This window comes from Vombatus ursinus, unplaced genomic scaffold (assembly GCF_900497805.2).
Source record: "Vombatus ursinus unplaced genomic scaffold, bare-nosed wombat genome assembly UNPS02005659.1, whole genome shotgun sequence".
Classification (NCBI taxonomy): Eukaryota; Metazoa; Chordata; class Mammalia; order Diprotodontia; family Vombatidae; genus Vombatus; species Vombatus ursinus.
Genome location: NW_020945437.1, coordinates 194,202 through 214,858, shown reverse-complemented (window position 1 = coordinate 214,858; position 20,657 = coordinate 194,202). Strand labels below are relative to the sequence as shown.

The following is a 20,657-nucleotide window of genomic DNA, read 5'->3' as shown; positions in this document are numbered from 1 at the left end:
TTCCTCATGCTAACCTTATGGACAAGATGAAGAAATTTGGGCTACGTAATAGGGCAGTCAAGTGAATCAACAACTAGTTGAATGAGTAAACCCAAGTTCTTCAGTGGAGTATCCAAGAGAGACGATCTTGGCCCTGTTTTGGTCAACATTTTAAAATAACAAATTGAATAAAGGCACAGGTACTGGGCTTCTTAAGAATACATATGGCAAGGTTACAGTGATGGGGCAAATTAATTAACTAGGAGAAATGTAAAATAATACAGTTGGGATCAGAAAATTTGGTGCACAAATATAGGAGAGGAGAAGTGTGCCTAAACCACAATTTGTTGTAAAAGGATATATGTGGTCAAAATGCTATCCCAGACTGCATTATAAGATGCATAGTGCCTAGAAGGGAAAAGATATCACTACTGTACTCTGTTCTGGTCATATCACATATAGTACACTATTTTCAATTCTGGGGACCCATTTGGAAGTGCATTTGGCTTACCAGGAAGGTAAGAGGCCTGGAGACCATACAATTAAGAGAATATATTTAAGGACCTAAGAGGGAAGAACTGTGATGCATGGGTATGAGCTGCAGAAAGGCATATTTTTGCTTGTTTTAAAGAAAACCTTCCTGACCTAATGTGGAACAGGCTGTCTAAAGAGGTAATGGAGCCCCCATTAGTAGGGCTCTTCAAATGAATGCTAGATCAACACCTCTCAGTAATATCAGTAAGACAATTACTGTTCAGGTAACTTAACTAAATAATATATATGTAGTTTCTTCTAATTCTGAAAGCCTTTGATCCTACTATCTTCTTTGTAGTCTTGAGTATGCATTTTGCATCAAGGTCACTACTAAAAATAGCTTTCTCTCTCTGAAGTCTTAAAAATATCTTACAAGATAATCCCTGTATTACGTTTTAGGATGTGTAATATCTAGTTTGCACCTAATTTGCAACATTTAGTAGATTTCCTTTCATTTTCCTTAACCCAGGTAATTTTTTGAAAGAATTTTTTCTCCCCTATTATAATTTTAACCTGTCAATAATCCATGCAATGTTTATTACTCCCCCTGCCCCCCGCCTTTGTTTTGAGCACTTGGTCTTCTTTATCCTTGGCACACATCTATCCTGGGCTTGTACTAAGGTATTAAAAAGTGCATCCTTCTTCACTTGTGCATCAAAAGGTTCCTGGAAATTGTCACAAAGCATATTTTCATAAGACGGATCCTAATTTTCCACAAGAACAATGATATATTTAAGGTTTCACTGGTAATTAAGGACTTGGTATCAAATCACAGCTATGACTAGAAATATGTCATTAAATATACAATGACATACCACTATAATAATTTAAAATAATAAAATTATGCTACAAGTTCTAGAATCATTACATATTACTATACACATTTATTATACAAGGGGGCTTAATGTATAATAAAATGTGTATATATAATAAAAACCACTCAACTGTATCATTATTTTGACCTAAAACTAATATTGCTAGAAGAAACTTTAATCAACAATAATTTAGAAAGACTTTTCGGAAATGATTTGGAGTGGTGTCAGACTCAGAGACCCCTGGCAGCTACATATTGACTTAGAAAACTACAAATTAACATTATATATGTTATATCTTTATTTATTTTGTTAAACATTTCTCAATTACATTTTAATCTAGTTCTAGCTTGACATCTAGTTTCATATCTCTGATTTGGATAGCCCAGTTCTCTTAAAAAAAATTGTTAAGGAAGTATAAACTTTCCTTTTCTTTTGATGAATTTCCCAGTAGCAGCAGAAACATTCAAAAATCATTCTATTGGTCTTAGAACACTGATAAAAGTAGCAGGTATAAATGAAGGTTTTTTGTTGTCGATGATGATAGCATTATTTCTCCTACTAAGAAAACTTTTTAGAAGTTGGGGTTAACCCAACACTTGTCCCCTTCAACCTCATTTATCTCCTCAGTTTAACCAAAGTTTCAACTGCAGCTGCTCAGCATCAGACCAAATCAACTGTCACCAGGAAACATTTTAAAAAGACATTAAGTCACTCATCTTTCATTGCTATAGGCAGCTCAGCCACTGTAGTTTTCTCAGTCTAGCTAACTTTCCAAAGAAGACTTGGCAAAACACTATATTCATTCAGGCTGTTCTGTCCTCTGCAAAAATCCCACCCAAATCTCTAAAAACAGTGTTCAGAAATGCTACTCCCTCTCTTTCCCTCACACCAAAACTCTCCCTACAAAATGAAATGAAGTAGGGCAGATTTCAGTAGATAGTGTCATCTATAATGTAGCTTAGAAGCAGAAAGCTACAAATAACTATCGAGAAGTCTTCTGGTACATGATACTTTGTCAACAAGCTATCTATATACTTCATACTTCATGGGAAGCCAAAAAAGCAATTACTAAGTCATTAGCAGACTTTTGTAAAGGTGCTTCAAAACTTTATCTCCCACTAGAGAACTTCTAAAAAAGGCATAAAATAAATGAGATCATATCTTCACTGTATAAACTGCCATGATCTGAGCAGAACAAGCAAGATAAGGGCCTTAATGATGCAGAGGGAATGAGAAAAAGAGAAAAAAGTGGGAATTGGTATGCTTCAGGAATTCTTTTTAATTTTTTCTTATTCAATTTTAGCTGTATTTATATAGTTAATCCCCTCTCCTGTCAGAATGTTAATTTAATGATAATGTGACTTCAGTGATTCATTGAGAGATAATTAATTCCTGTTAAAATACTCAAGAGCAAATAAATGACCAGTTCTAAAAAGCAGAAATTTGTCCTATACCAAAATCTCATCTATCCTTTTCACCACAATCAAGTGTTCTGTCAATCTACACTTAGACAACTTATGTCTTTCATTATTTCTACTTGGCTGCTCACCTCAGTTTTAGATTCCTCAATTGCAGTTAATATTTTTAGCCAAGACCATTAAACTGGTGAGCTGGTATTTCCCTATTGTACTTCTAAGTAGCCAAATTTCAGATTCCATACTACTTCATGGTCCAATACTTACTATTTTTGTTAGCACTTTCCAAACCTACCATCGCTCCTCCAGACCCTCCCCTTTCAGCTAAGAATCTAGGCTCATACTTCATTGAAAAGGTTGAGGTCATTAGCTGAGAGCTCCTTCTTCCCTGCTCTTCATCTCACATCATTCAAATGTTTTCTCCTACTATTTCCTCCTTCATACCTGTCTCATAAAGACAAGGCAAAATCTGACACATGGCTAAGTGGTCCATTCCATCCCGTCTTTTCCAAAAAATCGTTCCCTCTCTATCATCCCCACTATCTCTATCTCTCCCAGTTTACTGGCCACCTCCCTGCCGCCTACAAAAATGCCTCCCTTACCCTCAAAAACTCACTTGATCTATTCATCCCTTCTACTGTCCTACATCTCTACTCTCTTTTGTGGCTAAACTCTTTGAAAAGGCCACTTATGATAGGTACTATTCACTTCCTCTTTCTTTCAACCTCAACATTCAACCGAAACCATTCTCTCCAAAGTTACCAATGATCTCATAATTGTGTAATTTTTCATTTGTTTCCAACTCTTCATGACCCCATTTGGGGTTTTCTTGTCAAAGATACTGGAATGGTTTGTTATTTCCTTCTCCAGTTCATTTTATAGATGAGGAAACTAAGGTTAGGGGACTTGCTCACCGTCACACTAAGTCCAAGCCCAATCTGAACTCAGTAAGATAAGTCTTCTTGACTCTAGGCCTGGCACTCTATGCACTGCACCACCTAGCTTCCCAATCCCAATTTTAATTACCAAATTCAATGATCCTTTCTCAAGTCTGATCTTTTTTGGACTTCTCTGTAGCTTTTAAAACTGTCAATCACCCATTCTCTTCTTCCTGATACTGTCTTCTCTCTAGGCTTTCATGACACTACTGTTTCCTGGTTCTCTTTCTATCTGCTGGACCAGTCCTAAGTCTCCTCTTTGCTAAATCTTCACCCAGGTCATGTCCCACAGATTTCTTTCCTGGGCACTATTCTCTTTTCCCTTTCTATTTCGTTTGGCTATGTCATCAGCACCCATGAACTGAATTACCATCTCTATGTCGAAGATTCTCAAATCTACTAATCCAGCTCTAACTTCTCTCCTGACTTCCAGTCTCTGCTCCAACTGCATATAAGACATCTTGAACTACACGTTCTGTAGACATCTTAAACTCAGCATATATAAAACTGAACTACTTATCTTTCCCCTTAAACCTTCCCCTCTTCCTACCTGCCCTATTATTATTGAACGTACCACCATCCTCCCAGGAGCCCAGGATTGCAACCTATGTGTCAACTTTGACTCTTTGCAGTCTCTCACTGCCAATGTATAATCTGTTGCCAAGATATGTTCATGTAACCTCTGTAACATCTCTCACCTATACCTCTTTCTCTCATCTGATAATACTATCACCCTGGTGCAGGTCTTCATCACCTCATTTCTCTATTACTATAATAGCCTATGGCTGGTGTCCCAGCCACAAGTCTCTCCTTATTCCAGACCATCCTGAATTGAACTGCAAAAGTACTTTTCCTAAAGTGCAGGTCTGACCAAGTTACTCCCTACTCAATAAACTCCAGTGGCTCCCTATCACCTCCAAGACCAAATACGAAATCTTCTTTTTGGCTTTCAAAGCCCTTCATTACCAGGCCCCTCCCTACCTTTCCACATTTCTCACAACTACTCCCCTCTACATCCAGTGACATTGGTCATCTCGATGTTCCTCAGACAGGACACTACATTTACTGACTCTACCAAAAAGATAGAGGGATAGAAAATTATCAAGGTATGGGGAAGCTTATAGATTAGAGTACCAAATTTTACCTAAAGACCAGTAAAGCAGAAAGCTATGAAATTTTTTAAAGTCAAAGATAATTTTATGGGTAAATTAGAGCCATAGTCTTAATAATGATGTAGTGTTATCAATGACCAAATCAATGTCAATCAAACTGACTTTTTCCATGGCTCTCTTCTCTTCTGAAGAACAATAAGGAAAATCTAATCTTTACAGTTATTAGATTCTACAAATACTACCATTCAAAACAGAGGTAAAGTACTAGTATATACAGTTCTCAATAAACATCACTGAATTGAAATGATTTTCCCAATTGCAACAAGAACGTTACTTACATTTCTTATATAACCTCTAACTACAATCTGTTGTTACTTGAAAAATTTCATCAGAAAAATAAATTAACAACAGAAAGGCAAATATCTCCAGAATACCTGCACAAATATATAAACTTTGCTTCTTTAAACAAAAAAACAAAAAGAAAAACAAAAACAGAACTTTAAAAAATGAATTTTAAAGTGCATTTTACTAAAAAAAATTTTTTGGAGGGAACATCTAGACATAGTCCTCATGTTTAGGTAACCTCTTTAAAAAAGTTTAATAAAGAGATAACAATAAAACCAAGTATTACAGTCTAGTTTTAGTTGGTTTCTTGAGGCTTCTCTATTCATTTAGCAGGATTACAGAAAACCATTCTACCTAATAGAAATAAATGTTGAGTCAATCTCAAAGAGCCCATTAATGTAAAAATATCAACCAGAGATAACACATCTGTTAGGAGTAGTATATATAGTGATAAACAATAATTCATTTATATGCACTTTTATAAAGGACAAGGGACTTTCCTTAAAACACTATGTGACGTAGGATATCTGAGCAAATACTATTATTCTTATTTTACAGAGGAGTAAACTGAAGTTCAGAAAAATTAAAAGCCTTGCTCATGGTCATAAAGCCAGCAAATGTCAAAACCAAGATACAAATCCACATTTTCTGACTCTATGCCCGGTATTCTTTCTCCTCCATCATATTCTCAACATTACTATCTTTGCAAATTCCCATTTCCAAATGCTTGACAAAAATCTAGTCTTTACTTCTTTAAAAGTGAGAAGTTTCAAGAAGGTAAATGAAAATGGATTGCTGAGAATGGAACAATTCTAAATAAGGAGTCCAGAGATATATGGAGAGAGATGTAAAGAGTACATATTTTAATTAACAATAAGATAATACTCTTAAATAGAACTGGTTAAAAATTTTGTCTCCTTATCTAGTAATTGATAGATTTTCTTTCATTCTCATGAAAATAAATTTCAGAAATCCTGTTTGTTAGAAAGTCAGCAGCAGAAGATAATTAACAAAAACTATAAAGACAAAACAATGGGCAAAACTGGAATAAAATGATGTGAACACAGTAGGCACACAAATCCTTGTTGAATCAAATATAATACTGTTGCAGGGATGTTGAGGGTTCAGAGAAGCATGCATTGCTGCTTTCATTTTATAACATCATAGTTTCAGAAAGAGTTCTGCATGATGAGGAATAAAGATTAGTTTTCAAAAGACAAATCTTACAATTTAGATTAAATATAATTTTAACATTAGAAAAGATTACCACATGAGTAAAAAAATCATAATCCCCTTACCTTACGGAGTTCAATTGTTACTTCATTTCTGTGTCTTCTCATAGTCTAAAAAGACAAATAAAAGAGATACATAAATATCTAATCCTAAAACAAAAGATCAATAAAGTTTATAATGCTGTGTAATTTTTTTTTAGTCATTATGATACTTAGAAAAATTAAACAAAGGTCAAATATTTTTAAATTATCATTGCATGTTAATTTTCACATTCAAATATCTAAAGATGCAACATTATAGGTTCTGTAGAAATTACTGAAAAGAAAAGTTCATGTCTACTAGTAAGAAGAAAGAGAAATACTTGGCATTGAGAATATAAAACATAAAAATTTCTTGAAAATAATAGGGGATGAAGAATGCAGCCTGCCTGAAAAACTCTCTTACTTCCCTTTGCACACTACACATACACACTATAAATTCTGCTCTAATCTTCTAGCATCTGTCCTTCCATTCTTGTCCCTTCTAGTGCCACTATTATCAATGTATCTTTTCTTTCTACCTTTCTCTGATTAACTTCTAAGTTCCAGAACAAAACAAAGAAATACCTAGTCTCTTAACTATTCTTTAAAAAATATATACTTTTTTTTAAAGACAATTGGGGTTAAGTGACTTGCCCAGGGTCACACAGCTAGTGTCAAGTGTTTGGTCTGAGGCCAGGTTTGAACTCAGGTCCTCCCGACTTCAGGGCCGATGCTCTATCCGCTGTGCCACCTAGCTGCCCTGAAAAAATATATACTTTTAAAATAGTATAAACTTTATAATCTCTAAATAAAGCATAATATCCCTTACTGTTGGAAACAGCAACTAACCTAAACCAGATATAGTACAAAGAAGTCCATGTTAGAGACAACAACTCAGGGTATGAAGGTATCAATTCTCAAAAATATTTTAATGAAGAGAAAATACCACAAGTATGAGGAAGCTTTTAGACTTTATCCCTACCCCCAAAAAGGTGACAGAAAAAAAAATTAATAACTACTGACCCATATATCTCCTTTTCCATCTACATAAAAATGTTTGAGAGTAAGCTAAACACATGTCCTGGACTTAATGAAGATATTAGAATGGAACTAGCAGGTTTTTATTCCACAGGAGATCACATCTCTTTGATGACACTACTGATAACAGGGGTGGGGAACCAGCAGTCTTGAGGCCACAGGTTCCACATCCCTGGAGGATATAAGACATACAATCAATCAACAAGAATATATTGAGCATTTATTTTAGGCCAAGTACTGTATTAAGAGCTGGAGATACAAAGAAAAAGGAAAAATAGCCCTGCCCTCAAAAAGCTTAACATTCTAATAAATGAGGAAATATGAATCACTACATATGAGATGATTACAGAATAGATGGAAGGTGACATTAAAGAGGATGGCACTAACAGGTGGGGGGGTTCCCAAGAAAGGTTTCCTAGAGGAGGTGGTATTTGACTTGAACATTAAAAGCAAGCAGGGATTCTAAGATTTAGCAGTTGGGAGGGAGAGCATTCTGGGCATGAGGAACAGCCCATGGCAAAGGCACACAGATGGGAGATGGAGGGTTTTGTTTGATGAATAGCAACTATTTGCCAGTATCACTATACTATACAGATTTTGTGAAGGGAAACAGAATGTTAAAAGACTGGAAAGGTAGGAAGGGAACAAAACAAAGAGATCTACCTGCCAAAAAAAGAATGTATATTCAATACTGGTACTAATAAAGAGCCACTGGATTTTATTGAGTAAAGGTATGATATGATCAGTTCCATGCTTTAGGAAAATCACTTTGGTAGCTTTGTGTTAGATAGGCTGGAAGTAGAGTTGAGGCAGGGAAAGTATTTAGAAGGCTATTGCAATTATCCAGTAAGAAGTGATAAAGTCTGAAACTAGGGTGGTAGCTATGTTAATGTAGAGAAGGCAACGTATTTGAGAGATGTTAGAGATAACAAATGACAAGATTTGGCAACAGACTGGATATATGGGAGAGAGTGAGGAGTTGGGATCATTCTGAGGTTCAAGGGATGATGGTGTCCTTAATAAAAACAAGGAAGTTGGGAAGGGAGGATTTGGCAGGGAAAGATGATGTGTTCTGAACAGGATGAGTTAAAAAGATTTGGTAATAATCACCTAGATAGATAATAATTGATACCCTGGATGCTGGTGAATCACCAAGTAAGAGAATAAAGAGAAAAAAGAGAAGAGGGCGGGCCCAGGAAAGAACCCTGTGAGAATAGCAAAGTTGTTATCTAACTAGAGAAAAATGTTCCTTAAAGGCTGTCCTTCAACAAGGTGTCTCCTATACACATCTCAAAATTAAATAAGATTCCTTGAAAAACAAAAGAAGTAATCTTATTCAATGACTCATGTCATTAATGTCAAGCAAGTAAGAAAATAGGAAGACATATGCTTGTCAAAGGTCTTTATCATTGTCAGGGAGAAGGTCCAACACAAAATTCAAGCTGAAGAGGGACTTTCTACAGAGGGTAAGGTCCTCCAGATGCTCCTGTTTGTAGATAACATTGTATTGATTACATCAACTCCTAGAATACTGCAGAGCCCCCTGAATGAGACTGATGATCATGCTAAAGAATTTGACCTAATCACTGAGGAAAAAACCAAGTGAATGAAGAATACTTATTGTCCACCCTATGATCTACAATTGGATGGAAAATCTGGAAACCTAAACACAAAGGGTTTCTCATTATTGGAAGTCCTCAAGCAGAAGCTGGATGGTCACTTGTTTAAGGACACTACAAAGGGAGTTCCTGTTTGAGTACAGGCTGGTCTAAGTGATCTCCAATATTTCTATAATTAATGCAATGAAAAACAAAAGAACTGAAATTATTAACAAACTCAAATTAAAAAAATTTAAAACACACACACATAAACCATGGACAGACATGGACAAGTTGGGCCAATAACTGGAACAAGAGGAAGAAAGTTGACTGGGTTGCCTTTAACAAATATGTAGGTTCTTTTAATGATTCTCATATCCCTGAAAAAAGGTTCATCTTTTTTAGTACTAACAGGTCTTCTGGTGATGCTTTATGGCCATAAGTCACAGAATACTATAGGCTTTAAAATACTGAAACTGAGTAACATAGAGGACATAGGAGGCTGTAATATGTAACAGATACAGAATAAAGCATTTATTTCATCAAAGAAATGTATAATAAGAAGGAACAATGGGCTGGTCTTAACCAATGAAGAGTTTATAGGCTCTACTGGTATGAAAAAAAAGGGGGGGGGGATAACCAGTGGGTCTACTGGTACACTTGCAATATCAGAACAACTCAAGGAAAGCCTCCAGCACCTAAGGTTGATCACCATAAGGTGAAATTATGAGAGGAAATGCACAAGAGTTCAATCAATTAACAAGTATTTATTAAGTACCTCCTATGTGCCAGGCACTGTGCTAGGGCTGAGGATACAAGTACAAAAAATGAAACAATTCCTACTTGCAGTAAGCTTACATTATAATGAAGGAGATTATAATATAATACAATATAATGCACAAATATAATGTGAGTAATATAGAGAGAGTAGTTAAATAAAAGGTAACATGGGAGGAAGGGCACTAGCATTTGGGTGGGTGAGGGAGAGTGAGATGTGTATAAATCTAAGATGGCGCCTGAGCTGCATGTTAAAGGAAGAGAGGGACTCTATGAGGCACAAGGGACGAGTACATTCCAGGGATAGGAGACAGCCAGTGCAAAGGCACAGAGATGGGACATGGAGTATCATATGTGAGCAACACAGAGAAGACCAATTTAGCTGGACTGAAGAGTATGAGAGGGTAGTAATGTTTGATGAGGCTGGAAAGACAGGATGGGGCTAGGTGGTATAGGGCTTTAAAAACTAGACAGAAGAATTCCTATTTTATCCTACTGTCAATAAGAAGTCACAGGAGTGGTTGAGTAGAGGAATCATATGGTCAGATCTGTGCTTAAGGAAATACCTTTGCCCAGGATGGACAGATGTGGATGCTTTGACCTACACAGGTCCATCTGAATATAGTATATGATATGGATCTAAATTCACAATATTGATGTCTAATACCTCAAATTGCTATTAAATAAAGATTTTTTTCCAATTTTTCATTATCATAAACTTATTTAAAAATTAACTCTGTATGTATACACAGTGGGGTCTATTTTTAATTTTTCTATTTTATTCCACTAATGTATTATTTACTATCAGATAGTTTTAATATTTGTTGCTTTACATCATGAAATATGATTATCCTCATTTGATTTTTGTCATAGGTATCTTTGAAATTCTTGCCTCTTTCCACATACAAACTGTTAGTCTTTTGTCTAATATTATAAAACATACTATTGTTATTCTGATTGGTATTTATTCTACTAAGTGAAGTTTCCATTTAATTCCACCTGTTTTATGTCTTCTGGCTTTACTTCCAGTAAGAATCAGAGGAATTGTGCAGTGCATAAGACTTGGAGTTAGAAAGACAGGGGTTTAAATCCCACCTCAGATAATTACTAGTTAAGTGGCCTTGTGAAAGTCATTTAAACCTCTGTGTGCTTCACTCTACTCATCTATAAAACAAAGGTAGTTGGATATGATGGTCTCTGAGGACCCTTCCAGCTTTGAATATAATTCTAATGTCAATATGGTTGAGGTTCAATTTCTGCAACAGTATATAAACATTGGTCACTGTACAAAAATCACACAGTGTCAAGTGTTTAAATTAATGTCTATGGTCATTCAATCATTATTTATTAGGTGCCTATTTTGTGCTAAGTGCTGGCAATACAAAGAAAGGCAAAAACAAAACAAACACTCCCAACAAAGTAATTTTCTCTGCTTTCAAGGAATTCAGTCTAATGGTGAGATAATATAAAAATAACTATGTACAAGTGATTTATATGCATGGGTGCGTGTATGTTTATGTGTATGTGTGTGTGTGTGTGTGTGTGTGTGTGTGTGTGTATAGTATGATATACTGGAGTAATCTAAGAGGGAGGGCACTAAGATTAAAGAGGATTAGGAAAGGCTTCTTACAGCAGGTATGGGAGGCCTGAAGGAAGTCAGAGAAATCAGGAGGCAGAGATAAGGAGACAGAATTCCAGAAAAATAGCCAGTGAAAATGCATGAAGTTGGTAAATGAAATGTCTTATTTAAGGAACAGCGAGTAGGACAGTGTTACTGGATTACACAATATGTGCAGGGGAGTAAAGTGCAAAAAAATTGGAAAAGTGGGAAGGGGCCAGGTTATGAAGGGCTTTGAACACCAAACAGGCTACTTTATATTTGATCCTGGAGTCACCGGAGTTTATTCAATGGTGGGGAAAGGTGACTTGATCAAACTAGCTTTTAAGGAAAATCAATTTGATAGCTGAATGGAGGATGGATTGGACACAGTCAAAGAATTAGGGATTTCCCATATCCTCAGATCTCTTTTCTACTAGTTTATGACCATCACTGCAGAAATGAAAGGAGACTACAAGGGTTTAAGGACCATTCGGCATTTTTATCTGGTTCAATGAGAATCACTGGAACATCATATACACACATATGCATTTGTGTGTGTATATATATATATGTATATTTTGCATGCATATACATTCATCACTAGCAGCTAACCTGCAGTAATGAACTTAGACAGCAGACAGAGTCACAAAGTCTGTCACTTGGCCCACATTAGAAGCCTTTCCAGTAAGGGAAATCTGCCAGAATTTGCACTCCACTGGCACGGACTTCAAAGGAACCAGGGTCAACTCCATGTCACGATTAGAGAATGAAGTAGGACTTTTGTAGAAGGCTTCAACCATTCATAAAAATGTGGTCACAACAGAACCAAGAAGAGTTCTGGGACCCACTAATAGAAACTTTCATTCAGGATGACATCAATCCATTAATAAAAATTCTTTGGATCCCGTCATTCAACCAATTTCAAATAAAACCAACTATACCATGATCTCAACCCACCCTTCCCTCTTCTCCAAATGCATTTTTGAGAAAAAATTTTTCAAAAGCCCCTTAAAATCCAGGTAAATTCTATCTATGGTGTTCTCCTGTATCAGTTTAACAAAGTCAAAAAAGGAAATGAAGTTAGTTTGAAGTACTTATCCTTTACTAACCCAGGCCTCTTCTTTTTCTAGGTACTTATAAACCATACTACTAATAATGCATTTTAGAGTTTTGTCCATTATTGAAGTCAAGCTCAATATTGTAATTAGAAGACTACTGCTTCTCCAGATCACAAAGCTATTAAGTATCACAGATGCAATTTGAACCTAGGTCTTTCTGACTTCTGTCTAACAATGTATCATTTTGCCTCATGGGTTTAATGCCCTTAAACATTTTCTCCTAACTGTTGTAGGTCCCATTAAATTAAACAGAAAAAGAAACCAACATATCTTTGTGATGAAATGTGGACTGCGCTGCAGTAACCTTCTATGAAAAAGCTTCTTAACCAGTTGCACTGCTAATTGATTAAACTCATTATCTCCAACCAAGGGGGTCAGTGGTTTCTCTTCCAAAGAGTATCTCATGTCCATGCACTTCATCTGTCATACTCCTTCCCCACTAACATAATCTGCTGCACAACACATTTGGTCAATTGTCAAAAGTGTTCAAATCATTTTACTGTTATACCAGAGATTATTGGAGAAAAAATATATGAATTTTCAGGTTACCAGCATTCTTGTTCAGACTTTTACAGTTTTTCTTCCCAATTCAAAATAATCTCTTCTGCAGCTCTCTCAGACACTTAAAAGTATCACAGACAGTTCTTTCTGTTTTGTATCTGAGCTCCCACCCTTTAGTTTCACATCAAAACTTCTCTATAGCGGGCAGCTAGGTGGTGCAGTAGATAGAGCTCTGGCCTTGGAGTCAGGAGGACCTGAGTTCAAATCCAGCCTCAAACACTTGACACTTACTAACTGACTTAATCTCAATTGCCTCACACACAAAAACAAAACAAAACAAACCAAAAAACCAAAAAACAAAACAAAACCCAACAACAACAAATCAAACTTCTCCATGCAATTCTAGAACCTGCATTCATTATCCTATCCCCTTCAGTGTTTAATAAATATTTTTATCAATCTATGTATTTATCTGCCTATCAGTCACTCTAGTTGCTACTCTTAAATTCCTCACCTGTCATTTAAAAGTTTGCAATTAAAAAAAAAGTTTCTAATAGATAAGGAAAAGAATGCTGGGTATATTGTAACATTAAGCCTGGACCTTAGGAAAACAATTTTCAAAAAGTTAAGAGAAAGACAGGTGGGATCACATGGTCAGAGACTCTGGAGAATAATTTTGATAAGGTCAAAAATCATTCCTTTGAGGAAATAATCATAAAAAGACCAATTTGGCAACATAGACAGCTCTCAGATAACCTCAAATTTTAAAAGGTCACATTCAGAAGATGGAATCAAGGATTAATACAGAAGAGTGGCACAGGCCAAAAAAAAGTGTTATGGTTAAGAAGGTAATATGCAAAAAGCTTGCAAAAATGTTAAGGACAACAAAATAGGGCTTTAAAAAACCCTGTTTTTCAAAAAAAGGCAAAGAGACCTATTTGTCCAAACATATTTATAGCAGCTCTTTTTGTGGTGGCTAAGAATTGGAAAACAAAGGGATGCCCATCAATTGGGGAATGACTAAACATGACTGTAATAGAATATTATTGTGCTATAAGGATGATTTCAGAAAAACCTGGAAAGACTTACATGAACTGATGATGCACAGTGAAGTGAACAGAACCAGGAGAACGTTGTACACAGTAACAGCAATACTGTACAATGAAGAACTGTGAATGGTTTAGCTATTCTTATCAGTATAATGATCCAAGAGAATCCCAAAGGACTGATGATGAAGCAGAGAAAGAACTGATACTGACAGTACAGACAGAAACATGTTATTTTTCACTTTCTTTCATTTTTTTTTCTGTTATTCAAGTCGTCTTATATAAAATGACTAATATGGAAATGTTTTACATAATTGTGCATATATAACTATACCCGATTGCTTACCATCTCAGGGGCGGGGGGGAGGGGGAGGTGAAGGGGGGAAAGAGGGATGAATTTGGAACTCAAAACTTTAAATAAAAGTGATTTCAAAAAATTGGGAAAAAAAGGTAAACTAGACTACTACTTAAAAAAAAACAAAACAAAACCAAACCCTATGGTTGAGGGCAAAATTGCAGGATTATATATCTAGAACTGAAAGGAACCTATAAAGTCAAATCTAACTCTTTCATTTTACAAATGAAACAACTGGGGCCCAGAGAGGTTAAGTGATTTTTCCATGATCACTAAGCTAGTAAACATCTTTGGCAGGATTTTGAACCCAAGTCTTCTTGACTCCAAATGTAGCACTGTACCAGGATAAGTTCTTTATAGACAATATATGATAGGCCAAATTAATGCAAAATTCCTCAACTCTTATTTTGCTTCTGTCATCTCCATGAAGGAAAATGATCTTCAAAAACTAGACAGGATGGTAAAAAAAAATTAACTCAAATCCAATATAAATGTAATAGTAAGATTATTACTTGCTTTTTCCACTAACTTCATATGTTACCCAGTCTGGATAAATTACATCCCAGTATATTAAACCTACAGATCTGACTGTTGAGTGGTTATTTCCAAAGAATCAAGGAAAATGGAGAGGTGAAAAGTACTGAAAATAGGTCAATGTCCCTCGTTTCAAAGAGTCAAAGATAAGAGACTGCAGTCTCTAAGCTGATGAGTTTCATGTCCACTCCTAGAAAAATTCTATAAATGATTAAAAGATGGTCTGAGAACATTCGTAAGGAAATCAGTGATCACTATAAGGCAACATGGGTTTATCAAAAACAAGTCATTCCAGACTAACCTCATTTTCTTTTTCACTGGGTTACTAGATCAGAAGTTATGCAGGAATGTTGTAGATATAGTACACCTGAATTTCAGCAAGTGTTTGGCAAAGTCTGATTTATAGGATTTGGAATTGGAAGGTACCTTAGAGATCAGAGACCATCTGATAAATCCACACTCTCATTCTTCAGATGAGAAAACTGAGACTCAGAAAAGGGAAGTGATTTATCCAGTTATACAGCTGGTGGATTGGTATTTTTTTTTTAAGATTCAAAAAATTAAACTATATTTAATATTCTTTTTTAAGAAGACAGGCAAAACATAATGCATTTTAATAATAATTTCATCCAAAAATTTAAAAGGGCTATTAAGTAAATTAAATAAAAAAGTAATAAAATTCAATTAAAAATACACAAATCAAATGAAAAAACTAAATAAATCTTTGAGGATGCTAAAAAAAAAAACAATTCAATTTGTGTATCTGTTCCCTGGCTTCATCACCAATATGCTAGGGGAAAAGAAATCCATACATCCCTCTCTGTTCCCTGTTTGCTACCACTTTTAATAGTCTTCCTAGGAATGCTTTTAGGTGTCTTTGTGTCCCTGACCATCTTCTATAAGTAGGTCTTTCTACATGGAGGTACACTTTATAAATCTATAAACATTTATGGAATACTATGTGCAAGGAACTGCTTCAGGCAGTTTGGGGATACCAAAACAAAACCATCAAAAAAGTAGATTGGTATTTTTAACTCAAGTCCTCTGACTCTATAACCAATCTTCTTTTTACTATATACCATCTTGCCTTTCATATCCTTGTGGATCAAATGGAAGATCTAAACTATATGATCATATGGTCAAGCACATTGAGAATGGGTTGAATGACCAATAACAATTAGCATAATGGATTCATGTCATTGTGAGAGGGGATCTCCACTGGACTGACCCAGGGATCTGGCTTTATTCCAGCTGCATTTATCATTTTTATCAATGGCAAGTTATCAAATGCATAGGCTTGTTGAGAAGAAAATACTTTGTACACAGTAAGACATTACACAAATTTGAGTGATTATAAAATCATAGGTGGCATGCTTATCAAAATTTGCAGATGGCAAGAAGCTGAGAAGTGTAACAATATGATGGATAACAGAATCAGAGTCCCAAAAGATACTGACAGGCTAAAATAATGGATTCAATCTAATGAGATGAAATTTAATGAGAATAAATTTTAACAAAATCAATTATGTAAAAATATGTGGGGGAGAAGTCTAGACAGCAGTTGGGGGAGAGAGGGAGATTGCTACACAAATATATTACTATGATCTATTCATAGTATAAATGGTCAAAGGGCATGAAATTTAAGGGGAAAAAAAAGTAAATTATCAACAGCCATATGAAGGACTGCTCTATTCTTCCAAATGATTAATAATAAGAGAAATGAAAATTTAAGAAAACTTTGATGTTTGACATTACATCCTGCAAACCGATCAAGAGTCCTACAAGACAGTCAGTACTGAAGGGACTGTTGTTGATGGCACTGGGAACTGATCTGTTCTGGAAATTAATTAGATATACCAAAATATTCACAGTAGCATTATTTTGATAGCAAAAAAACTGGAAACAGTGGGTTCAAACCGACTAGGGGATGGATAAAAAGCTACATGAATGTACATGAATGTAACAGGATATCGTGCAATAAGACTAGCAGGAATAACATAGACACTCAGTGGGGTGTAGAAATCTATCTCACCATACAGGAAAAGTAGGAGGCAAAGGGTTTAAGAGAAGGGGGTAAGGGGTGACAGAAGCGAGGGCAGATTGGGGGAGGTAAAAATCAGAAGCAAAACATTTTTGAGAATGGACAGGGTGAAAGGAGAGAGAGAGAGAGAGAGAGAGAGAGTAAGATAAACACAGGGAAAATCAGATGGAAGGAAATACATAGTTGGTAATCATTATTGTGAAAAAATTTTTAATAGTGAGTTTCTCTGATAAAGATTCCATTTCTCAAACATATAGAAAAGAGAGTCAAATTTATAGAAATAAAAGCCATTTCTTAATCGATAAATGGTCAGTGGATATGAATAGGCAGTTTTCAGACAAAGAAACCAAATCTATCTATAGTCATATGAAAAAGTGTTCTAATCACTACTGATTAGAGAAATGCAAATTAAAACAATTCTGAGCTACGAACACACACCTATCAGATTGACTAATATGTCAAAAAAGGAAAATTACAAATGTTGGAGGGAATGTGGGGAAATCAAAAGACTAATGCACTGTTGGTGAAGTTGTATACTGATTTAACCATTCTGGAGAGCAGTTTGGAACTATGTCCAAAGGGATATAAAACCAAGCATACCCTTTGACTAAGTAATACCATTACTCGGTCTGCATCCCAAAGAGATTAAGAAAAAAAAAAAAAGGACCTATGTGTACAAAAATATTTACAGTAGCTCTTTTAGTGGTAGCAAAGACATGGAAATTGAGGGAATGTCTGTCAATTGGGGAATAGTTGAACAAGCTGTTGTATATGACTGTGATAGAATACTATTTTGCTTTAAGAAATGACAAGCTGGATGCTCTCAGAAAAACCTAGAAAGGCTTACATGAATTGACACAAAGCAAAATGAGCAGAACCAGAAAAACACTGTACACAGTAACAGCAATACTGTATGGTGATCTACTACTGTGAATAACTTAGCTATCCTCAGAAATACAATGATCCAAGACAATTCTGAAGGACTTATTATGAAAGGTGCTGTCTATCTCCAGAAAAAAGAAAAAAAACCTGGTAGAGCCTGAATGTAGATCAAAGATACTTTTCCTTTACTTTTATTTTTCTTGGGGGTTTTTTTGGTCTGTGTTTTCTTTCATAGAATGACTACACTTCTATAACCTATGTCAAATTGCTTGCCTTTGCAATGGGTGAGGGAGGAAGAGAATTTGGAGCTCAAAATTTGAAAAAAAGAATGTTAACTTTTTAAATGTAATTGGGAAAAAATTAAAAATTAAAAAAAAAAGACTAACAGGCAGAAAATCATAGGGAAGATCTACATGAACTGAGGCACAGTGAAATAAACAGAAAGAAAATACACACAATAAATAAAACAAAGTCATTATAATAATGTAAATAAAAAGATTCCTAAAATAAAGCCAAATGTGGTGCAATGTTAATGACCAATTTTGGCTTCAGTTAATAGATGATGCTTTTCCTCAAAGGAGGGAAACAACAAGGCTGGAAGGATATGAACACTGTGCACTGTAGTCATAAAGAGATGCTCATGTCCTCTAATAATCAGTAAAAAAAAGAAATCAAGACAATGTTAAGATACACTTCACAACCACTATAATGGAAAAAATAACCAAAAAATAATAAAAAATCCAATGTTGGTAGAACTGTCAGGAATATAAGTTTGGCAGGGCTGTAGATTAGTGAAATTTACTTTAGAGAGAAATTTGGCACTAGCAAATGACAATCAAACAACTGAACACATCTCTTCATCGAGCAATTCCACTACTAGAACTTTATTCCTGAAACATCATTATAAGGAAAAAAGAACCTATCTTTATAGAAATATTCATTCCTAATCTATTATAATAGCAAAAAATTTACAATTGTATGTTCAACAATCACAGAATCTATCCACTACAATTTATTAATATGTTAGTAAGGTACCATGAAAGACAATAAATATGAAACATACAAAGAAAAAATATCATTGGTTGCGCCTTGTTAAAAACTAGAGGGTCTAGTTAAGATTTGCTCCCTTGTTCTAGATGTTTGATTGTTCATGTTGATAATTAGCGACAATTATTTTTTTAATGAGTATCTATTGAAATTTAATCTTGGCATTTTATCAGGCTAGAGTCAAATATAGCTGCTACTGCCGATCTCTACCCTGCTCCAGTGCCAATAGCAAGTTTAATGTAGAAAGTCTGTCATCACTCCCCTCTCTAAACTTTGGAGAAATCAAAAAAAAATCAAAGTACACACTGTTGAAGGAAAGAAGAGCCTTTTCATATTATTTGGTCTAACCCCTACATTCTGTAGCTAAGAAAACTCATGCCCAAGTAGTAAAATGAGAGCCCAAAGTCTCATAAGACTTTATGTAACTCTAAGATCAGTACTATCTCCAGTATATCACACTGCTAACCATGACCCCCACCTTAGATGGAGCCCCCTCTTCTTATAAAACCAAACTAGTTTATTTGCTGTCTATCTTATTTATTTATTTTATTTTTTTTAGCTAGACAATGGGGTTAAATGGTTTGCCCAGGGTCACACAGCTAAGTGTTATGTGTCTGAGGCTGGATTTGAACTCAGGTCCTCTTGAATCCAGGGCCGGTGTTCTATCCACTGCGCCACCTAGCTGCCCCCCATTTGCTGTCTATCTAAAATATGCTCTTTATTTTCTAGCCTTTACATGCCTTTTTTTCTCCATCTCTACCTGCCTATCAAATACAACTGCTAGCTAGTATCTTTAAGTTGCTTCAAGGTTTGCAAAGTACTTTACATGTTATCTCTTTTGATACTCACAATGTAAAGTAGGTACTATTATTAACCCCCTCATTTTACAGAAGAAATTGAAGTTGAGAGTTTAAATAACTTGTCCAGGGTCACAAAACCAGTCAGTATTTACGGCAGAATGTGAACTCGGGTCTTCCTGACTCTAAGTTCAGTACTCCAAGCTGCCCCTAAATCCTACTCTCTCAGCCTAGAGGACTGAGCTCATATTCCAGCTCTTCTGTGAAGCCTTCTTTGACAAAGATACCTTTTCCTATTCTGAGCTCTGACAGCAATAAATCTATGGATCCTTCATTTGGCATCTACCATTTACTACATCATAATGTCTGACATTTTTTCACATGTATTATGTCTTAACCTCACAACTAGACTATATGTTCCTTGAAGAATGGGTACTTATTTTATACTTCTCTATATTGCCTGTAACAATGCCTTACAACTCTGCACAGTAATCAAATATTTGATTAAAACTTGAATGTCATTAAGAACTATTTAAAGACCATCATTATAATATAAACCCATATAAATCATCATCATTTCTATATATCACCAACAAAACCCAGCAGGAAGAGATGGAGAAATTCTATTTTTTTTTTTGATTATTCAACAAACACGTGAGTAAGTTACTATGATGTATAAAGCATATTATTGATCTTGTAAAAGGATTCCTTTAAATAACAACTTTCCAGAGATATATAAGCATTAGTTTATACAAAGAGGTGAAGGGAAGTAAAAACTTTAAGCAAAAGCATTTGGAGTTGAAGCCACGCGAAAAATGAAGATTAAAAACAGCTAAAAAATACTGTTAGTGGGAAAATATCTAGCTTACAAAATTTATTATTTATTTTTCCCAGTTTTTTAAACATTTTTAAAGTTTTGAGTTCCAAATTCT

The 20,657-nt window shown here is 35.2% G+C and overlaps 1 protein-coding gene across 1 annotated transcript in view; it reads right to left on the bottom strand.

Annotated features, from left to right (window-relative positions):
- KPNA3 (karyopherin subunit alpha 3) overlaps positions 1-20,657 on the bottom strand; it is a 111,284-nt gene that overhangs the window by 44,801 nt on the left and 45,826 nt on the right. The window contains exon 2 of the mRNA XM_027848318.1: positions 6,437-6,481. Within this exon, the coding sequence (XP_027704119.1) occupies positions 6,437-6,481 (45 nt within the window). The remainder of the gene's footprint in view (positions 1-6,436; positions 6,482-20,657) is intronic.